This window comes from Daktulosphaira vitifoliae, unplaced genomic scaffold, assembly GCF_025091365.1.
Source record: "Daktulosphaira vitifoliae isolate Bord-2020 unplaced genomic scaffold, ASM2509136v1 Scaffold_4, whole genome shotgun sequence".
Lineage (NCBI taxonomy): Eukaryota > Metazoa > Arthropoda > Insecta > Hemiptera > Phylloxeridae > Daktulosphaira > Daktulosphaira vitifoliae.
The window spans coordinates 2,439,147-2,462,687 of NW_026099575.1; the positions used below are offsets into that span (position 1 = coordinate 2,439,147).

The following is a 23,541-nucleotide window of genomic DNA, read 5'->3' on the forward strand; positions in this document are numbered from 1 at the left end:
TTTTGTGAAATGTATCGATCAATACAATTTTTTTCATGATAAGTACTATTTATATACTTTTTTCATTCGACATGCTTTTTTTTTAAATACCTTAAATTAAAGCTTATGTAATATACTTAAATATGAAAAAATAATTTGAAAATAATTTTGTTTTTTTGCTATAACTCTTTCAAATATATACTTGTCCTTATGAAATATTAAAACAAACATATTAAACATAATATGCTATCTTAAAGAATTTTTTGTATAAAAATTCAATAAAAAACCAAAGTATAGTATGGATTTGAAAAAACCACCCACACATGTACAATTTTTTTTTCAATTTTTGAAAAGTTTTCAGAAAATTTAAAATGTTTAAGCTACATCAAATTAAAGTTCTTGAAGTGAACTACAGATGTGTTTAGCGTTGATGATGGTAACATTGTTCCTGAAACGTATCTGCGATATTTAAATAATTTTTGTGGCAATTCGAGTTAAATATTTTCAATATTTATTAATATTAATATATATTTTTAATATAGCTTTGATTTTTAATAATTTATAGGCAATTAATATTTAAGGGAAATTTTAAAATATACAAATTGTGAAGTTTCAAAATTCGCATCAAGCTTTTTTTATGATAGTTATGTTCATCACTGTTAAATATCTTTTATACTCATCCCAACTATGTCATAATCCCCCACTATGCTGTGTTGTCTTCTTCTATTTACATAATCACAAATCTTTTTCCTAGAATTATTCTTAAATATTTTTACTAGCTGATGGAAATGCTGTAAACACAAGTCAAGAGTTTTTGGCGATAGGTCTCTCAAATATAGGGAGCTCATTTGTCCAAGGATTTCCTGGGTCAGGAGCTTTAGCAAGAGGCGCACTAAACTATTCAAGCGGAGTGAAGACCCCATTAGGAGGATTATATACAGGTAAAATTCGTAAATATAAATTTTTTATAATTAAAATACTAATTAGAAGTAATTGTATTTTTTCGAGCGTAGGAATAACTGTAATGGTAGCACTTATATTTCTGACGCCATATTTTTATTACATTCCAAAAGCATCACTAGCCTCTGTAATAATTGCTGCATCATTTTCGATGATCGAGATTGAACCAATAAAAATAATTTACTATTCAAAAAGTAAGAATTATCAAATTCTTAATTAAACTGAAATAAAATAATTTAAAAGTTAATAATCATTTATAAGTTTCAATTTATTTATTAATAAATAATAACCAATATATTAGTAGGCTAGAATTATAAAATCACAAATTTCCATCACTATAATATTTTTCTAAGCACAGTTTGACAATCAATAAAATAAATATTAAATATATTTTTTAAAAGACTTCTTAAATAAGAACAATATTTAAACAAGAAAATGGTTACTTGTGAATTTTGCTTCTAACCTACTCATATCATAATTATTAAGATACCAAAGAAATACTTCTTCTTCTTCTTTCTTGTCTTAATCCTAACTCCTTGGGCTCGGCCACCCTTATCCTAAATTTCCTCTTGATACGATCTCCCGCATCATCTATGCTCACATCAGCTGTTCTCATATCGCATCTAATAGCATCCCTCCATCTCCTCTTTGGTCTTCCTCTACCTCTTCTCCTTCAACATTAATCTCTATAACTGTTGTTACAGCTTCCAACTCTTTTCTCCTCATAACATGACCAAACTATTTATGTTTATTTTCTCTCATCTTATCCGTGATTGATGCTACACCTATATTCCCTTTTATATGCTCGTTCCTTATTCTATCTTTTCTAGTCACTCCACTCATCCATCTAAGCATTCTCATCTCTGCTACACTAATTTTCTGCTCAACTTTCTTATCAACCGCTCAAAAATCTGAACCATACATCATAGCTGGCCACACTATAGTCTTATAGAATTTACTTTTCAGCCTCATTGAAATTCTTTTATCGTATAAGACGCCAGACGCTTCTCTCTACTTACTCGCACTTAATCTTATGCCTTACATCCTCGTAAATACCACCGCTCTTTTGCAAAACTGACCCTAAATACTTAAAACTTTCCACCTCTTCAATTACGTCCTCGCCTATTGTCACTGATCTCCTTATTTCACCTATCTCGTGTTCTCCTTTGTCAAATTCGTACTCTATATACTCTGTTTTACTTCTACCAATTCTTAAACCCTATTCTTGAAGAGCTAATCTCCACATTTCTAACCTTTGATTAATTCCCTCCCTATTTTCTCCTATTAACACTATATCGTCAGCAAACAACTTTTACCATGGCATCTCTCCTTGTATTTCTTTAGTAATTTCATCCATCACCATAGAGAATAAGAAAGGGCTTAAAGCAGAACCGTGGTGCACTTCTACTCTTATCCGAAATCCTTCTGTTACTCCTCCTACACTTTTTACTCGGGTACGAGTGTTATCATACATATCTTCTATTATATTAATGTACCTTTTCGGGACTTCTTTTCTCATTAATGTCCCCCATTAAAACCTCTCTCAGTACTCTATCATATGCTTTCTCCAAATCTATAATACCATATACAGCTTTTTCTTCTTTTCCCTAAACTTTTTTATTAGTTGCCTCACACAAAATACTGGCACCATTGTTGACTTACCAGGCATAAATCTAAAGTGGTATTTTATATACCGATGTCTCATTTCTTATTCTCTAATCTGTTACCTTTTCCTAAATTTTCATACTATGACTCATAAGCTTTATGTCTCTATAATTTCCACACTCCTGTATGTCACCTTTACCTTTAAATATCGTCACCACAATACTATTCCTCCAATCAATTGGAATTTTCCCTTCTAATAAGATTTTATTTAAAAGTTCCTTCAAGCACCTTATGCCAACACCGACTAATATTTTCAATACTTCTTTTAGCACTTCATCTGATCCTTCCGCTATATTCTTTTTCAATGATGCCACAGCCTCCCATACCTTTTTCTCACTAATTAAATCTACCAGTTCCTCATTCCACGAGATATCTTCTAATGTCTCTTTTGAGTACTCTTCATTCAGTAATTTTTCAAAATACTCTTTCCATCTTTTTTTCACATCATCATCACTCGAGAGTACCTTATTGTCAACACTCTTTATGCACCTTATATAATGATAATCTTTAGACCTTTTCTCTCTTACTTTTGCAAGTCTATAGATTTCTTTCTCGTCTTCCTTTATTCCTAGCCTATCATACAACACATCATACCTCTTAAACTTCGCTTTACTTACTGCACACTTGACTTCTTTACACAAATGTTTATACTCCATCCAATCTTCTCTCTTTTTGCTCTTCTGCCATACTTTCATTTACTTTTTCTTACTTTTTATGATTTTTTGAACGTTTTCATTCCACCACCAGGTTTCTTTGTTTCCTGGCATCTAATCCTACTTTATAAAACAATCTCCTATGCAGTATTCTTTACACAACTAGCAAATTTATTCCACACATCATTAATGTCTTCCTCGACATTCCACACCGTCCTCTCTTTGACCGTCATTACTAACTCTTTTATTTTCCTCTTTCAATTTCCATCACCAGATATTCGATATTTCCTCCGTGTTCCTTCTATTTTTGTATAATCTCTTCCCGGTACACCAAAACTCTATTACCATCAGTCTATATTGTGTAGTTACACTCTCGCCTGATATAACTTAACAATCTTTTACTCGCTTTACGCTCTTTCTCTTCCATATAAAATAGTCAATCTGTGATCTATTCCATCCACTCTTATATGTTCTATAATATTCTTCCCTCTTTCTTAAATAAGTATTAACCACAGCAAGATCATACGATACTGCGAAATTCAGGATTCTTTCCCCAGCCTCATTCTTCCGACTAAAACCATATCCTCCATGTACTCTTTCATATCCTCTCCTCTCATTACTTACATGTCCATTCATATCTACACCTATCACCGCATCCTCATTGCCAGGTACCCCTTACATCACCTAATTCATCTCTCTCCAAAAGACAGGATAAAGAACGAGCATATAAGAGGGAGTATAAGTGTAGCGTCAATCGTGAATAAGATGAGAGAAAATAGACATAGATAGTTTGGTCATGTTGTGAGGAAAGAGGAATCAGAAGCTGTAAGAACAATTATAGAAATGAATGTTGAAGGAAGAAGAGTTAGAGGAAGACCAAAAAAGAGTTGAAGGAATGTTATTGAATGCGATATGAGGACAGCTGATATGAGCGTAGATGACGCGGGAAATCGTAATCTAAACCAATCTAAACTGAAGGTTATTTAGGTCACAAAAAAGATCTGCCCTGTAGTTGTCCCAGTTTTTTATTTTTGGGTGGTGTCTCCCCGCCGTTCCCAGTTGGCGACTGCTCCTTGGGTTCTCTCTCCATATTTTTTTTGGATCCGTAGAAAGGTTCCCTTCAGCTGTGGTCGTTGTTGAGGATGGCGGTTTCCTGGGTCCCTTTCCCTTAGGTAACCCATTTCCTCCCTTCCCTTTCAAGGCAGGTGTGAAGTGAGTCCGTTTATTTCTTATCTGTGCCTTGCCTCTTTTTCCAAATGGCACTGGTGATTCTTCAGCCTTCCTCTCCCCAGATTTTTGTGGAACTGATTTCTTCACATCCTACTGGGCTGGTGGCTGCTTGGCAACATAGTCCGTGAAGCAAACAAAATATAGACTGCGCTTCAGTTCCTCCAGTTTGACTATGCTCTTCACGTTCACACTTAGAAACAAAGTTTGTCCTTTCGTGCCAACTTCTGTCTCATGGTGGACTTTCCAGATTGCCGTGTTCAGCCCTGAATTCTATTNTCTGCCCATTCCAAAATATAGACTGCGCTTCAGTTCCTCCAGTTTGACTATGCTCTTCACGTTCACACTTAGAAACAAAGTTTGTCCTTTCGTGCCAACTTCTGTCTCATGGTGGACTTTCCAGATTGCCGTGTTCAGCCCTGAATTCTATTTTACCAAAATGTCCAAGATTTTCTTGGATTCTTTTGGCAGGCCTGGTATATGAGTGATCATCCGTTTATACTTAATCGGGTTGTAAGCTTCCATTTGGATTTCTGCACAGTCCCAAGGTTTTATCAGTTAGACATGATTAGTGAGCCATTTAAGAAAGCTCTCTTAGGCTGTACTGATCACAAGTGCTCCATCAATGAGTCTGGTGTCTTCAAACCTAGGTACGTTTAGTTGGGTTCCATCAGGACCCGACAGTATCAAGTCTCCAACACAAGATTCAATGAGTAGCCCCTGCTCTGTGGTCAATTTGTTAGTGGAGTATCCTGCGAGGACCAGAGCTACATTTTTATCATCGGTTAACACATCCCTGTAGGTCGGTACCCAATGAGTCTTCTTACATGGAGGTTCTTGAACCTTGTCATCAGGTTTTAAAGCTTCGGTTCCCTTGTCTCCCTCCTTTGGTAGGTTCTTTTGCCCCTCCATGATTGCCCAGCTTTTCTTCAGATTGCGCCTCTGACTGCCACTCAGTTTCTCAGGTCTAAGTTTTAGACCCTCGATTTCATCAGCTACTGTTCCTAGTTGATATTGTGATTCCTGGTCTATATTTGTTGACGTTGCTGACTTTTTGCTAGTAGACGGTTCACCAAGTGTCCCGTTGTTCGCATTGACACCTTCAAGTTCGGCGATTCTTCTGCGAAGAGTCGCCAGTTCACGTTCTTGTTCCGACAGGTTGTCCGTAGGATCCCTGATTGTCCCAAGTTCGTTATTTTGTGGTGCTTGTATGTTTTTATCCATATAGTTTTCACGAGTAGTCAAGAAATAAAGGTCCATCACAGCAGAGCTCGTTACTGCGATAAGGCTGTATACTCTATGGTGTGCCAGCTGTTATAGAGTATCCTAATGGTCATTTTACCTTTCGGCTAACTACCCTATGACAAGGTAGCAACCCTTTCACTTTGTATGGCTGGGTTAGGGGGCCTATTCGCTGATTGCAAGCAGGTGTGCCCAGGCCTAGTGGTCCCAACTAACCAAAGTCATGACCGACTAAGAGCAGTGGTACGTGTTGCCATCCTCACTGAATTAACTAGGGACCGCAGGGTTATTAGTCCCGTGATCCTTGCGGATTCCCTTGCGGATTATAAAATCGGTAAATTTTGCTATTATTTAAAATTTGTTTACTTAAAACTGTCATAACTTTTTTTAAAAATGGATGAATCAAAATAAATTTTTTTTTGTAAATATTTTTAATAATATTTTTTTTTTTTCAGAAAAAGATCTCATTTTTGTTTTTGTAACATTTTTTGCATGCCTAGTTTTTCCGTTAGAAATAGGAGTACTTTTTGGTATTTTTCTCAACATAGGGTTTATATTATCAAGTGCGGCAAAACCAAAAATATCAATAGAAATTCAAAAGGTATAGTACGATTTTTAAAAATTATTCCATCCTAATTTAAAAGTTGAAGAACTATATGTTTTATAATAATAATGATGAAATAAACAAAATCATTAAATAAATTAATGATAATTAAATAAAAAAACTGCTAAATATTTCATTTTAGTGCAAATAAAAAAATAAAGTATTATATTAAATATCTCTTAGAACGGCGACTAATAAGTTATATCTAGAAAAAATTATAATCACTTTACGATATCACTACACCTACAAAACTAATTTCGCTTAACGATACATAAAATATCGCAAATTGTATTTGGTTAAAAATTTACTATAAATGAAAGAAATCTAGGGTCGAATCATTAAATAATCCAGAAAAATTCGACAAAACTTTTTTTTTTAATACTGATAGTACTAGAAGTTTTCACGAAAAAATTGGTTATAACTAATTTTTTTAAATATAAGCTTTATATATTAAGCTTATTATTATCTTATTATATAATAGAACAAGTTATTATTATTTTAGATTTTACTGTGTAAATATATAGCTCGAGACATAAGGAGCTTATTAATTACTAAACACTCAAAATAAGCCAGTTATATTAGTATAAATTGAATACAACTTGAAATTTTTGACTCTGGGTGGGCTTCTTTGTCTCAAATTAGCAATAAAGAAATAAAAAATTTTTAAATCTTGATTAAAATTTAGATTGTTACAGTTGAAAAAAAATGGGTTATTTTTTAAATATTATATTATCTTTTAATTTTTCAACAAATTCTCCGTTCTTTAAAAATGTGTTAAAAGAAAACTTAAATTATGTACTAAAAGTTAAAAATAAATTATCCCAACGACAACGTTCAATAGGTAAACGATTAAAAAAGAAATAATATTGAACTGGTAAATTTCTGTTTTGTGTCATTATTTCATATTATTTTTTTTCACCAGCTAGCCTGTACATAAATGTTCAGTAAGTCAGAAAACGGGTCTTCATTGTTCTCGTTATTTGTAACAATTGCCCCGTTTTCTTACTTACAAAATACCCTGTAGACATAATGAGGGTAAAAGTACCTTGTCCAGTTCCCAAATTATCCTCCACTCGAACATTCAAAACTAAATATAAAATTTTTCTAGTTCTGTTAAATAAAAATATTTTTAAGAAGAGTATTTAAAAATAAAAGTTTATTTCATTGAATGAATTTATCATCGGATCTGGAAGACTTTGTTCTACCCATAAATATTTTGTTCTTAATAAACCAATCGTATACTAAAAAATAAATTCTTTTAAAGCTAAATATGGTGAAATTAGTCAAATATTTCTTTTAGCAAATTCGTATCAAATTGCTTAATTGTAGTAATTACAGAGAAAAAAATAATATCCAACACATGAATTTTACACTGTTCAAACATGAATAAAATTAAATGCTTGTACATACGCAATTTCATTATTTCTATAAGATTATTTCTTATATAAATAATAAAATAATGCATCTTAAATTTTTCATAAAAAATTTTTTGTAGACATCAACTAATTACAAAAGTAATAGTAAATTATTAATTTTTCGGAAATCATTGATTTATTTATTGAACTCGTATGACAGTTTAGGTACCAATATTATACTTTTTATTTAAGATACGATGTATTAGTCTCTAATCGACGAGTTTTATAAATAGAAAATCTTTTTTAAAAGTATTTGAAATATATTATGCAATTTTGAGTTCACTAAAAGTTATTTTAAATTAATTGTTCGATAACTAGACCTCAAACGATGTAAAATATTTGTTGTTGACTCCGGATAGATATCTAATTTTTCCTTCCACTGAGAATGTAAGAAAACTTATAACAGAATATGATAATAGTGGAGAGCTTTCAATAGTAATTGATGGTTCAAGAATATTTGAAGCTGATTTTACAACTGCAAATGTAACTTTTATTTTTATTAAGTATTAGTAATATTTTCTTAATGTAATTAAGTATGTAAAACTGATAAGGTTTTTTCAACAATATCACATGATTTATCAAGAAAAGGTCAAAAAATGTACATGTTCAATCTTAAACCTAGTGTTATCAGAGTATTTGATGGCATTAATGACAGTCATATTATTTTTTGTAGCAATAAACAAGAATTAGAAGAAATAATTGACAGGTATTAGCATGATTGTTCAGGGGCGTATTTAGAAATTAAATAAGGGAAGGATAATACATTTTATTTATGAACAATCTTATATTGTAAGCATTAAATAAGAGTTATCAAAAATTTGTATGGCAGCATAACTTTGACTATGGGAAGGGTATAAGTCCTTGTGTCGCCACCTTTAAATACGCCAATTTTGCTATTAATTATTATCATCAATAAACATTTACTATTAATTATTTTTTTTTTAATTACAGTAATGAAGTTCAGACTACTATAATGTAAATTTAAAAAAATAATTCATAAATAAAAACAGGAATTAATTTTTACGCTTATATTTTAAAAATATTAAGTTTAACTTAAATAGTTCAAATTGTACAATTATGATTTTAATTTCAAAATAAAAAGCATCTATATTTGATAAAATTTTTCTATTTAAAAATAAACTTATTTTATTAGGTATTTTACATTATTTCTCATGTTAATGTAACTCGTAATAGTGAAGCAACGCTTAAAATGAGTTAAATGTTTGAAATAAAATATCACAGTAGCACTCTATTTTGTTAAATAATTTTAATGGAAACCGTTAAAAAACTTTTAAAATTTTTGACTGAGGTATAAAATGGTAATAAGTAGTCTAAAATATATTGATAAAAAAAAAGTAATAAGTTATTTAATTGTATTTATAGCTTTTTAAGTATTAATTAGTCATCACGCTAGTTCAGTAAAAAATAAATTTGGTAAATTTTTGCACAAATTATATCTATAGTTTAAAAAACTTAGCTATAAAATTATAAAACAACTTTAAGAACTGTGTTTTTTTATTATACTTACCTTTTTTTACGCGAAGTATAGAGGAATGTTTTTGTTTGGATAATCAGTTTTAATTGGTTGTCATTTAACCTTTGTCCATAATATATATCAAACGACTATTATTTACAGGTAAACATTTCTGGTGTAAACAAGTAATACAATTGAGCTTTATAATTAATACTTTATAAATAATTAGAAATTATGATAAATAGTAACGAGAATAACGAAGAATTTCCGTTACTAGAAAAACACAAAAAGTACAAGCTATTTCTAACAAAAGTACTTCGCTATATAATGGCACCGATCTGTAGGTTTCACTTAGCAGCTGCCGACCTCCAAAAGGTAAGAATGGTTAGTTGATATTCAACAAGTACATCAACCATTAAAATTAAAATATTATTGATTGCCAGAGTTGTTGAAAAACATGCTTTAAAAAAAACTATTTAAAAAAGTTTGAAATGTCCAATGTAAATTTTGATATTTTTGTTATTTTAAACACATTAACAACATAATTTCAAATATTACTTGTTTAAAACGTAAAAATCCTAATAATTGCATACTAATGTCTTTATACATTTTAAGATAATAATTTATTTAATTTTGAAAAATATAGCTGCTAAATCGTAAAAACCTGAATAATAATGACTATTCAATAGAATTTTGATATTATAATTATCAAAAATTTACTAGACATAATTTACCAATCCACCAAGTTATTAATAACTCAATCAATACAATGCAATACAAGTTTAAATTGAAAAAAATTCTAAATGAAATCGATAATTTTTTAGCTTCAACATGAACCTGAGAAGGTTTTAATTTCACTATGTGTTTTTAGCTTCGATGCGAAGCTGAGAAGGTATTGGTTTTACTATGATGTGTGTTTTTTTTTTTGTGTCTGTTACCACTTTTTCTCAGCTCTCACCGAACGGATTTCTTTCAACGATACGTCAAAAGATCACAAATCGTATCTAGTCGAAGACATTACCCTTAAAAATTGAAAAAATTTCCCTCGTTCCCCGTAAATGGGGGAAACCTCCAAAAAAATTACAAATTTAAAAATCGCTAATTTTCGAAATTTTTTCAATTTTTTTTACTAAAAACTGCCGTAACTTTTTCAAAAATGAACATATCAATATAATTTTTTTTTATATAGATGCTTGATGTCTTTACCTATCATTTGGTATATTTTTTTTGTAAATCTGACACTTAACCTGCCCACAGGGGGGGATTTAAAATGACAACTTTTTCACAAAAAATTTACTTTTTCAACATAACTTTTGAAAATGTTCCGGAAGGTCTGACACTTTTATGTATATCTTAAATTAAAGCTAATGTAATATACTTTAATTTGAAAAAAAAAAATTTGACCTCTGGACTTGTCTTCACGGCGAAAATGTGTATGTTACCACTTATTTTCAACTCTCACCAGACCGATTTTTATCAATAAACGTCCAATAATATTTTTGTTGGATAAAAAGTATTTTTTTTATCAACTGAACTTTTAGCTTCGATGCGAAGCTGAGAAGGTATTGGTTTTACTATGATGTGTGTTTTTTTTTTTGTGTCTGTTACCACTTTTTCTCAGCTCTCACCGAACGGATTTCTTTCAACGATACGTCAAAAGATCACAAATCGTATCTAGTCGAAGACATTACCCTTAAAAATTGAAAAAATTTCCCTCGTTCCCCGTAAAGGGGGGAAACCTCCAAAAAAATTACAAATTTAAAAATCACTAATTTTTGACATTTTTTCAATTTTTTTTACTTAAAACTGCCATTACTTTTTCAAAAATGACCGAATCAATATAATTTTTTTTTTTTATAGATGCTTGATGTCTTTACCTATTATTTGGTATATTTTTTTTGTAAATTTGACCCTTTATCTGCCCACTGGGGGGGTTTTAAAATGACAACTTTTTCAACTTAACTTTTGAAAATGTTCCGGATGGTCTGACACTTTTATATATATCTTAAATTAAAGATAATGTATTATACTTTATTATGAAAAAAAAAAATTTGACCTCTGGACTTGTCTTTATGGTGAAAATGGCTACCGTATGCAAAAATATGCTATTTTTGTGAAAAAANAAATGCTATTTTCGTATGAAAATTCTTGATTTTATTTTTTACATTTTATATAATGCTATAACTTATTGAAAAGTGTATGGAACAACACAATTTTTTTATGAGAAATGATATTTTTTAATAATCCCTTTTTTATTCAGGATATTAATAAGAAAATAGTAGATCATGTAGATTTTGGAATAATCCACCAATTTTTTAAAATTAAACTCTATCTAAAGATTTGCATCGAAGCGTTCTTTTTTTGATAGTGATTTTAATCTCTGTCAGATATCATTATACTTGATCCAACTATGCCACGTCACCACTGTGCCGCGACCCCCCTGTGTTAGGTTTTTTATTTGTTGTTTTATGAAAAATACAATTATATTTTTGTCATTTTTACAAAAACAAGTACATTTGCATTGCAATATTATAATGATCATAAAAATGTAATGTAAGTTTATTTAAAGAAATTATGTATTTATTTACACACAAAAATAAAATTTTCATTATTACATCATGATTTTTTTGTGATTTTATTGAATTAATGTTACTAAAATGGCTATTATCAAATGAAACTATAGTCTAATTTGAAAGATATATACATAGAGTATTAATATTTTAATGTCTAGTTAATTACATAAATATATTTTACATATAAAACAAAATAAGCAAGACACAGTAAACTTAGTTTAGATATTTTGGTAAAATATTGCTTTATTAAATTAGTTCTATGGTTGATGTTTAATTTAATATTTTAATAAATCTTTGATTACATATACAAAAAATAATGACATTAATATAATAAAAATAAAAATACTCAAGATAAACAACTAAAATAAAAATACGATAAGCAAACAAAAAAGCTATATTTTTCACAGTAACAGTTAGCTAATTATAATTCAAATATGTATTTATTAATATTGAGATTTCAAATATTTGTTGGTATCTAAAGTACAAGTTAACCAGAAACATATAATATATTGGTCCCCAATTTTATATATGAACTACAATGAAGGTAGTATAAATAAGGTAGTAAAAAAAATCCTTAAAACAAAAAAAAATATGTTATAAGAATTCACTTATACATATTATTTATTAATGAACACTCTTTGCTTTAAACATTTTATTATTGTTATAAATATTAAAATTAAAATAATTATATTTTTCAGCTTTATTTTGTTAAGCTGGAAAAGATACTTTGTTTCAACAATACTTGAATATATATATAAATTAATCATCCCTAATAACTTAAAATTTGGAAAATATTTAATATATATCTAAAAAATACTAATTAGAATTATAACTTAAATCTAAAAAACAAAAACATTTAATTGTATTTTTTTACTTGACATTATATATATTAAGTGAAAGCTTTTTTAATTATTAATTTTGTCCATGTCGATGTATTCTTTCAACATATAAATCAAACAAAAGTTTATTACTCTCATAATAAAATGGATTTTGATCAGATGTAAGATCTGGATCATACTGTAATTGTTCTTGATTTTTATTTCTGTCATTATTCTGAAGTTCTAAATTATTATAATTAGATACATTAGAAGCTTCACTATTATACAGTGACGATGAAGATGAGCCATCCTGTAAAATAATTTTATTTTAAAATAATAATTAAACTATTTATTATATAAATAACTAAACTATGAAATACTGAAGTTGTGGTATAATACATAATATAAATTAAAATATATGTTTAATGTTAGTTAACACTCATCTACTTATTAAACTAGTATCATTTTTAAACAAAAATAATGTATAGTTTTTATGTAAATAATTTATTTAAGTATTATAATTTTCAATTATAAACAATTTTTTAGGTGACTTAGTGTTACAAACAATAAAAAATAATTTAAAAATACTGGGAATATGTTGAATATTATTCTCACTTACAATAATTATACTATTTGATTTATTTTCTTTTAATTTTAAACACAAAACCTTAATAATTTAAAATAATCAGAGATTTCATATTTTATGTTATAAAATATAATTTAACTTGTTCTTATACTATATAAATACTATTTCTCTTTTTTCAGGTAGTATAAAGGAAACATTTTTGATGATGTCTAATAATGTAAGAATTTATAATTTACTAAAATGTTAATTATATAAATAAAAATTAGTGATTATTAATCAATTAAATGGATAATCTCCAAAATATTTAAATTGCACTTATTATAAACAAATATTTTTTGGAAGAGCACCTTGAAAAATGCTCTAATTAAACTTATCTAGTTGAGTCTAAAAGCTATTCATGGTAAAAAACCAGGAAAATGTATTTCAAACAGCTATGTTGTTGTCATCATAGCTAAACTCATACTGGCTATTATTTTTAACATTTTTATTAGAGATTAATATTTTAAGATACTTTATAGTTTTAAGCATATAAATTTGTATTCAATAACTATGAAAACCTTAGGATGACTTTTAAAAAAAATCCATAAAAAATAGCTTTGTTATCACATATTAAATGGTCATAAAATATTATTCCAAAAACAAGAAAAACATTTTTTTTTTAATATTACAAATTTTTAAGTCATAAACTTATAAAGGCATCCAAATCTGACTTACCATATCAATTTGATCACAATTCTATAACACAAAATGTTAATATCTACCAACCATAACCTTCAATAACAAAATAAAAATTGTATATTTAATAAAAAAAGTTATTCATAGAGTTTTTATCAACACTTTTGATTAGATAACATAAGGTATGAAATTTAAGAAATAAATTTTATCTAACAAAAACCAAATCTAACATTAAACCAAATTAATAATTTTTATTAGCTTTATGCATTATTTTCCACAACGACTTTTATTTTAATAAGTTAAAAATAATACTTACCCCACATATATTATCAGCTAGAGCACTGTCTCCAGATCCAGGTGAATCTAGAAGATACATGCTATGCATACGCTTTGATAATGGTTTATAATCATCATCATAGTCTTCTAATGATCGCTTCCTAAATAATGATGATCTTATTAAATAATATTCATTATATTTTATATGAATATATAAAATTAAATAGTAAACTCTGAAATTAAAATGACAGAATACTAAATTTAAAATTTCATACCTTAAAACTCTGAGGGCATCAGCAGTCATTATGGTTTTTTTATACGAACCAAATATGAAATCACTTTAATTAAAAAGCAAAAAATTGTTCAATATTTTGTCATAACCATTTTAATTTCATTAAACATTTTATTATTTTGTAAGCAGAACGACAGAATATATTGAAATTTAATAGTAATTATACCATTAGTTAATAATAAAAATCGTATAAATTTTAGTAAATTTAAAAAAAAACATATGTTAACGTTGTTAATAACTTAAATTTAGACTCAAGAAATATTATTTCAACGATTTTTATTATAAAACTTCAGTTTTTTTATAAAAATATTTACGCATCTCTGTGAGATACGGTGTTAACATCTGACTCAATAGATTTGTTGTTGATAATATTGATAAAAATCAGCTGATGACTTACTTTTGTTAAGTATCATTTAGTCATGTACACTAAGTATGATCTATCAATGGTCTACGTTATTACGTTTAAATATTTTCATCATCAAATTATTATTCCAATGCACGCTAGCAGAATTTTGGCCTGGGCATATGCAATATGTCTCACGTTATTGAATTTTAAAAAATTTGAGTAATTAAACAAAACAGTTATGCTACTAGAGATACGTTTGTAAAAGTTATTAGAAATGTTAGTTCACCTTTATAAAAATACAAGTAAAGGGTCGTGTGTTTGAATGACTTGTGTTATGTAATGAAATTTGTACAAAAAGAGTAGTGCTAAGATCAGTGCCGTATTAACTGTCAATGACGCCCAAGGATAAGCATATATTTGGAACCTAGATTTAATATATTTTTAAACAAAATGGATTTTATGAAAAAAAAAAAAAAATTAATTCCTATTTTTTTTTGGCACAGTTAAGCACTTACCCTGTTACCCTTTTTCCCGTTAAGACTGAATAAGATATAAGTTTGGTAGAAACGAACGGTAATTGTATGTATAAATATCAAAATGATCGTTATTTATGGCCATTTTATCAACAGTGGAGTAGTTATTAAAGATAATAAAGAATTGATAGTGAAAATCCTATCAGTTGTGTAGTGATTACTAGTACATATTTAACGGGGTTTATTTTACTACGCTTTTTGTAATTTTCTATGTCATACGAAATCAAGTTAGTACATTCTATCCACAATAACTCTACTAATGGATATTTATTTATAAACAGAAACCAACTTGGTGATCAAAATAGTTAAGTGAAAAAACATCTCATACACTTGATCCAGTTGTAATTGAGAGTAAAAATTAAAAAAATAAAATAGCTGCTTATGACACAAAATTATCTGAATTTGATTTTTCAAGCTAATATTGCAACTTATCTGTAATAGTTTCATCACAAATAACTAAAAATTCATTGAAACGAATAATAAGACACCTAAAAAAAAATAAATCAAACTAACGTCTTTAGAATACATTTTTTAAGGAAGGGTGGAAAAAAAATTTCAAAGCATCAACACGAATACAAATAAACGAACTTGTTTAAAATTATCCCACATAATTTATCAGTTTCTTCGTAATATTGGTTATAAACTGAATTTTTGATTGTATAATTTTTCATTAACTGTAATTGATTTTGTTTTTTTTTTAACATATATTAATATATATATATAACTTTTTATGACATATACAGTAGAATTCTGATAATCCGGCACGTTCGGGATCGGCTCCGTTCCGGTCTATCGGGCGGTGCCCTTTCCTATTAGTGTAGACTTTGCTATAAAAACAATTACGTTAATAATTAAACTAAAAATACAGTATGCAAATACAAAAAAGTTTGTTCTACTGTTGGATGCCGGATTATCGGACTTCTACTGTATAACTATATATGACATTTTTAACACTCATTGAACACTTTATTCCAAAAAATGAACTCTCCCAAAAATACATATTTTTTAAAGTATACAATTTAACAATCAAATATAGGTCAAAGGTAGAGCCAGAAGAAAATTTTGGAGGCCATTACTTTCATGGTTCCCCTTATAATCGCGGCTTATATAGGTATATAATTCAAGTACATTAATTATTGAATTAAGTAAAAAAAAAAACAATTTTTTTTTAGTTTATATTTTAATAGTCATCTTCTGTGCCTCATAAGTTGAAAAAAAATTAAAGCTATCATTATTTTTTGGAAACTTTTATTTTTGTACTTTTTAAATTAATAAATACGTAAGTTTTTTATCACAACCCCTAGGCAGTAACAAATCAGTGTTCCTATTCAGTCACAAAACTTAAAATTTTTAAGTAAAATTTTGTTTTCTGTCATTTGTAATGTGGAAGTAATTTGAATTCAATAATAAAAATCCAGACTCAACCCTTTGTTGATTAATATTATTAACGATAAAATATTTCAGGATAAATGTGCTTTTCAGTGGTGCAAACAGAAAATAATTTTGAAGGAGTGCATTACTTTTTTCTTTTGCTTATGAAACCTTTTTTTACTCTGCAACATTATTTAGGAATATTCGAATAAGCAAAAAGAAAAAAAAGCGACACTGGTTTTTTTCATCGATGATTAAATGAACCATCGTAAAGGATTTAGTTTGATAGAAATGCTTAACAGATACTGAAAGAGATTATTTTAAAACATTCTTGATTAAGCGATATTTTATTGTTCGTATGAGTATGTAAGTATTAAATGACAAAAAAATGTTTATCAGGTTACATAAATGTTATTAAGTTCGTTATATATAATTAACTACAGAGACGTATTTACGAGGTGGTTTAATATTATCATTAATATTAAGGACTTCATAACTTTAAAATGATCGATATATATATATATATATATTATATTTTCTATATTATTTATATATATTATATATTTAAAAAATAATTATAACGAATACTAAACGCGGACCTAGACATTTATTTTCATAGAGATCACTTTACTAGATACTGTACGTTAAAATATAAAATTAAATAATAATTTTTAAAATAGTAAAATTTATCATGTCAAAAAATAAAAATATCTAAAAGATTACATTGAACATGTAATAATTGAATGATCATTAGTTATTATTTTATAATAAAATTAACAGTGAAAATGTAATACTTGCCATTTATCATTCATATTTTAACGGATTTTGTTATCAAATGGTCGTGATAAGTGTTGCTAACTGCTATTAGCTTAGCATATTTTATTGTTTACTTGAAAGAACATAAATTCTTCCTTGATATAATCTTACACATAGTATATTATATTGCCTAAAATATTGATTATTTGTTTAAAACTGTTCACATTTCAATGAAAAAAGAATAATACATTTTCTAAGATAATTTTACATTGATTCTACTACTTAAAAGTGATTTTTAATATTTTAAAGAAGTCAATTTTGCTTTGATATTTTAACAGAATTTATTGATTACAGATTACTAAAAAATGGATGATTATGTATATGACTCAAATTTTACAGAAGAAATAAACAAAAAAATGCAAGTGCCTAAAAGCATAAAAGTTAATGGTGATGTCTCTAATTTCCGACCCACAAATTTTTACTCTGACGAAGATAACCCTTATGGAGATAATTTTGATATGCAAGTTCCAGAAAAAATAATTCTTTTAGGTAAAAGCAAAACATTTTTTACTTGATGTCGTCTAATATTTGCTGATTATTATAATTTAGTCTTACATGGTTGAATTTTTATCCCAAATTTTTATTTTAATTCTTCTTTTAAAGTTATGCTTAGGTATAATTTTTTTTTAGTAATGTAATTTATTACAACTATTTATAGCCAAGTTTTTATTATACTGTTAATACTTATTATATGTATACTTAAACACTAGATATCTTTTGTACCAATTAAATTTTAATATTTTACAACTTAGTTTATCTATTAAATGAGTGATATTTCATCTATGGTAGATAAAAATAGAAGAGAAATGTTATATTTTATAATTTCTATTTTTTTTAATTCAATAGTTTTTAGTCTTTGCTTCTTGTGTAATCGCATTTTAGCACCTCAGGCCTCATATACTAAATAACTGAACCAAAATTTTGGTGCTCATTAACCTTATGCTTTTTAAAGATTATTTAAGAACAAAACATGTATTGTCTTAAAAATATTCTTGTCACTATGGGCAAATATGTCAGAAATATTTTATTTAAAGTTAAAACTAATTCAACTAAAACAATTGAATGATAATTTCTTGCATAATTTTTAAAAATTACATTAGGCTCATTATGTTTTTTTTTGTGATTGGTGATCATTTGTACATTACACTATGTTATCATCATATTATGACCCACATGGGAATGTGTTTTGTGCCCTTGGTTTTAATCGAATATAACTGTTTTACATACATTTTTAGAACTTATGAAATTTAATTCTGTGACCATTTGAGATTTTAACATCATAAATTTTTTGAAAATTAAGAGAAAGAGGTATTGTAACTAAAACAAAGTATACAAAATGATTTTTGTTTCATTGTTAAAATTTTATCACAAACTGATCTTATTAAGTCTATTATTATTAATAACTACCATACAAAATTATATGTAACAAATAAATTTAACAATTTATCCATTCATTAAATGTAGAGTCATTAACCTAGGTTAAGCAGTTGTATTAACATATAATCGGATGAAGATTTTTAATCACCCTTTATTATTATTTTTAATTGTGCTGGTACTAAGTTTTATAGATTAAGTCATTTTTCATATTCTTGGCCCAGGATGGAAGTGGTTAAGGGGCATAAATATTAACACAATGAAGATACATTTTTTTATAATTATGAGGGGGTTAAGAAAACTTTTTTTAACTATACCTCCGAACAATACCCAACTATGTTACAACTGTATAAAATCCTAGAGTACAAGACCCATTCCTTTTGCCCTTGTGCCAGTTCATCACCATAACTTTGCTTATCACTGCTTAGTAAAAAAAATATACCTACTGGACCACCACAAAACGTGTTTTTTTAATAGTATAATTTCTTAATAAAAATTGATTATCAACAATAATTTTAACTTAAAAAAATATATATTAGATTATAAAATAATATATTGTTTGATACTATCAAACCTCTTTGTAATACTTAATTTTCCACAACTTCACAGGACATAACCAACACAAGGGTTCTTCTTCTAAACCTAAAGAATTTGCAATTGATGATTTAATTATACCTCAACCTCCACCAGAAGAAATACTACGTGTTCAAGTAATAATAAAATACTAACAAACTAAACTAACTACTACGAACTATTAAAATATTCAATGAATCTAATTGATATATTATATATTTTAATACTTTTTTAGACACCACCATCTAAAATAACTTTGTCAAAGCACTATTTTCCAACTGTGTTAGATGATATGAATAGTAAATATTCATCACCTGATCAATATGCTGTTTTTAATAATAAAATAATGAATGATGATATTAATACAGCTGAACAAAATAAACCAATAAAGTAAACTTTATTTTTGCTTATTAAGTAAACCATTTTTATAAATAAAATATATTGATAATTATGACAAACTATACACCCTTGGGCTTATTTTTAGATATCAATTGACAATTTGATATCCTTGGTATAATTGATCATCTTTTATTTAATGTATCCTACTGATTGCATCTTTTGTATCTAACAGTAAATATAATAACTCTCATTTCATAAGATATTTATGTTTAAGGTTATTCAGCAGTCTTCTTTATTATGGACCAGGGAAAAACTACTTTTAATTTGAATCTCCCAGATTGTATAGTCTATTTTCTATTTATTAAATTGAATTAACTTTTAATTAAATAGGGTATTTATATAAATTATAGTTAATAACCTTTATAAGTAGTTGTTTAATTCTATTTTATTATTCCTTTTATGCAATTTTTTTCAATTTTTTTTACTAAAAACTACCGTAACTTTTTCAAAAATGAACATATGAATATAATTTTTTTTTTTATATAGATGTTTAATGTCTTTACCTATTATTTGGTATATCGTTTTTGTAAATTTAACACTTAACCTGCCCACAGGGGGGATTTAAAATGACAACTTTTTCACAAAAAATTTACTTTTTCAACTTGACTTTTGAAAGTGTTCCGGAAATACTGACACTTTTATATATATCTTAAATTAAAGATAATGTAATATACTTTATTATGAAAAAAAAAAATTTGCCCTCTGGACTTGTCTTTGTGGTGAAAATGGCTACCGAATGCTATTTTCGTATGAAAATTCTTGATTTTATTTTTTACTTTTTATATAATGCTATAACTTATTGAAAAGTGTATGGAACAACACAATTTTTTTATGAGAAATAATATTTTTTAATAATCCCTTTTTTATTCAGGATATTAATAAGAAAATAGTAGATCATGTAGATTTTGGAATAATCCACCAATTTTTTAAAATTAAACACTATCTAAAGATTTGCAACAAAGCGTTTTTTTTTTATAGTGATTTTAATCACTGTCAGATATCATTATACTTGATCCAACTATGCCACGTCACCACTGTGCCGCGACCCCCTTGTGCTGGGTTTTTTTAATACTGGATATTGTACACTTATGATTTAAATCCCAGATACACTTTCATATAGTTTGATAATGTGATGTGTGGCTAAGAGAAACACGATACTGTGTCAATGTATTATAGTTGTCAATATTGTGAATAGTAAAATAATGTTTACAGGATGATCCATTTATCATAACCCACTGAATTAGTCTCAAAATTATTACAATATTGGAAAAAAAAATTTGATATTTTTAACATATATATTTCTTGATTTCTATTGAGTAACTAATTGATTTTTTAAAATTAATCACTCAATATACAGGAGGTCCCACTATGATTTACTAATTTGAATATTAGTTTATATAGTCAAATTAGTATTTCATAATAGAACACTTTGTATGTATATATATATTAATTGCAAATTATTTCTTCTTAATTCATTCTTTCATGATAATTTATGTAGTTGAAGACTAAAATGTTTTTATTTATTGTTTATAGTACAAGTTTTTTCAATACAAGTATAAGTGAACCGATGACATTATCTGAAGAAGTTGCACATTTACGCCAACAAATGAGCAGAGTTTCAAGACGTGTGATTGAATTAGAACATTTAGTTTCACAACCATTTTACATTAAAGAAAGAAAGTTAATTTTAACATTAGCTTGTGGCTATTTAGTATTAAAAATTACGTCATGGCTAACTAGGCGTTAATCATTTATAAATAATCTCATTAGCTGCCATTATATACATAAAAAATTAAAAATTTTATGTTAATTAACCATCAATTTTTTTCATTTTGTATCCCTTATTATATGTAGTCAAATCATTTTTAAAATCTATAAATGTAAACAATGGTTTGCTATGATAAACTATCTTTAAAAAACTGTTACTGTTTTTTTTTTAAAATGTTGTTATTATATAAAAAAACATATAACGTTTTTTAACAAATAAACATTTGCTTCTAATTAATATGTTTAAAGAGGAAAAAAGTTATGTATTTGCTTTAAAACATGAGTATTTCTTTGCTAATTGTGAGAGTATTAGAAATAATTTGATTTATTTTTAATGACATAAATAAAATGTTAAAAAGTATAGTCATAGGCATGAATCAGAAGGTACTTATCCTTTCCAAAAGTTGTAGAAGCCTACTAAAGAAAAAAAAAATCGTATATATTATTAAAAAAAAAAAAAAAAAATAAGGTAACTGAAGAAATCAGTATAAACCTCAAATTTTTTCATAAAGTTTTGTCAATGATTACAATTATATAAATGTTGTTATTAGAAAATTAATTATAATGCAACACATTTAATTTTAATAAATAATATTGATATACTTTTTTTTTAATTATTTACAACTGTATTCATCATCGTATTATTAAGAGAAATATTAGAAACTAGTAAATTATCTATTATGTTAAAATTTTTTAATTTTCCATATATTTTAGGGTTGATTGATATTAGAAAAATGTGTTGATTTTTTTCATATTCCATTAATTTAGAAATATGTATAGATCTTAATTCTAAATTATGTCCCAATAAGGGTAAGCTGATGAGTGAGAATAAGAATTAACACTAATAGCGAGCATCAGTATGATTAACAGTATTTTTTTTAACTCATCAGACCCAATATTTTTCCAAAAAAACAACAACCAGTACTTAAATTCTTTAGAATACGATAAAAACATTGAACACTTTAAATACGTGAATCTGTTTTTCATTGAAGAGGTTCTTTAAATATCAATCATAATTTTTTAGTTTATATAAATTTAGTATTTTTAATAAATTATATTTTTTATTGAACAAGGTATTTGTTAGTTTTAGTTTAGTAATAATGAGTGGGAACAATTAATAAAGAGTAATCAAGAGTTTATCAAGTGTATTATTAATAATTTTTTAGGTATAATATAATTTAAATTGCTTTACCTTAATTCAAAAATTGTTTATTTTAAACAATAATTTTTTGTGTTTAAAATAATGTAATTTTTATAGTATCGGATAGATTATCGGTTTATCGTAAAAATTTCGCTTCGTCCGTAATTACTGGGATCCCACCTTTGCCACGAACTGATGATGCTCCGACATTTACATACTTCGACATTTGACAAAGTAGTAATTGTTACGAACATCTGGTACTCCGACCATCTGATTCATAGGTTACCAAAGTTATGACGGATTTTACTCCGACATTAAATTTAAAAAATGAGATAGTAAAAACTCCGACATTATCGATAGTTTGATTATGCATCGAAAGTTATATTATATTTCGATTGCATTGTTAGTAATAGGGCGCATTGATCGTATATGTTGCAACGTCAGGGTCACGTGGCTACAGAAACACTACATTATTGAATTAATTATATTATTATTAATAATATTGTAAAATTTAAATTAAAATGTTCTATTCAATTAGCATTTATTTGCTACTATAGTTATTATACAATAATATACATTTTGCTTATTATTTTCTGGTACAATTTCTCACATTTGACATATGTTATTAATACTCGAATGATAATAGTCATTCATTAAGTAACATACAATTAATAGTGTTTAAAACAAATGTACATTTTTTAAAAAGTTTTCTCTATTGTTAGAATATATATTTATCTTTGAGAATTTTATTTTTTTAATAATCCAATAATTACAAAATATTT

At 27.0% G+C, this 23,541-nt stretch overlaps 3 protein-coding genes across 14 annotated transcripts in view; 2 read left to right on the forward strand and 1 right to left on the reverse strand.

The window, feature by feature from the left end:
• LOC126905344 (sodium-independent sulfate anion transporter-like) overlaps nt 1-17,872 on the forward strand; it is a 31,581-nt gene extending 13,709 nt beyond the window's left edge. For 7 of the 12 annotated variants that reach the window (XM_050684955.1, XM_050684954.1, XM_050684953.1 and 4 more), the window contains 7 exons: nt 759-920; nt 993-1,133; nt 6,182-6,327; nt 8,064-8,228; nt 8,297-8,451; nt 9,465-9,603; nt 12,491-12,553. In XM_050684955.1, the coding sequence (XP_050540912.1) occupies nt 759-920; nt 993-1,133; nt 6,182-6,327; nt 8,064-8,228; nt 8,297-8,451; nt 9,465-9,603; nt 12,491-12,538 (956 nt within the window). In that variant the 3' untranslated portion in view covers nt 12,539-12,553. Of the gene's footprint in view, nt 1-758; nt 921-992; nt 1,134-6,181; nt 6,328-8,063; nt 8,229-8,296; nt 8,452-8,696; nt 9,130-9,381; nt 9,604-12,490; nt 12,554-13,375; nt 13,414-17,799 lie in introns of those variants that run through there. The other 5 variants (XM_050684961.1, XM_050684960.1, XM_050684959.1 and 2 more) reach the window with 5 other exon arrangements.
• On the reverse strand, nt 12,560-14,757 carry LOC126905368 (uncharacterized). Its single transcript, XM_050685008.1, has 3 exons — nt 14,423-14,757; nt 14,188-14,308; nt 12,560-12,920 (listed from the first exon to the last, which is right to left on the reverse strand). Exons 1-3 carry the CDS (start codon nt 14,449-14,451, stop codon nt 12,705-12,707), a joined length of 366 nt encoding a protein of 121 aa, XP_050540965.1. The 5' UTR covers nt 14,452-14,757; the 3' UTR covers nt 12,560-12,704.
• Nucleotides 17,811-21,598, forward strand: LOC126903917 (transport and Golgi organization protein 11). The gene is made up of 4 exons (XM_050682491.1): nt 17,811-17,994; nt 19,489-19,589; nt 19,688-19,842; nt 21,385-21,598. The coding sequence occupies exons 1-4, from the start codon at nt 17,811-17,813 to the stop codon at nt 21,596-21,598; spliced, it is 654 nt and encodes a 217-aa protein (XP_050538448.1).
• Nucleotides 21,599-23,541: the final 1,943 nt, after the last annotated feature.

Coding starts and splice junctions, on each gene's coding strand:
- LOC126905368 (XM_050685008.1), bottom strand. CDS start 14,451: ATGACTGCTGATGCCCTCAGAGTTTTAAG. Junction 14,309..14,422: donor GATGCCCTCAGAGTTTTAAG/GTATGAAATTTT, acceptor ATCATTATTTAG/GAAGCGATCATTAGAAGACT. Junction 12,921..14,187: donor TAGCTGATAATATATGTGGG/GTAAGTATTATT, acceptor ATTATTTTACAG/GATGGCTCATCTTCATCGTC.
- LOC126903917 (XM_050682491.1), top strand. CDS start 17,811: ATGGATGATTATGTATATGACTCAAATTTTACAGAAGAAATAAACAAA. Junction 19,590..19,687: donor AAGAAATACTACGTGTTCAA/GTAATAATAAAA, acceptor ATACTTTTTTAG/ACACCACCATCTAAAATAAC. Junction 19,843..21,384: donor GAACAAAATAAACCAATAAA/GTAAACTTTATT, acceptor TATTGTTTATAG/TACAAGTTTTTTCAATACAA.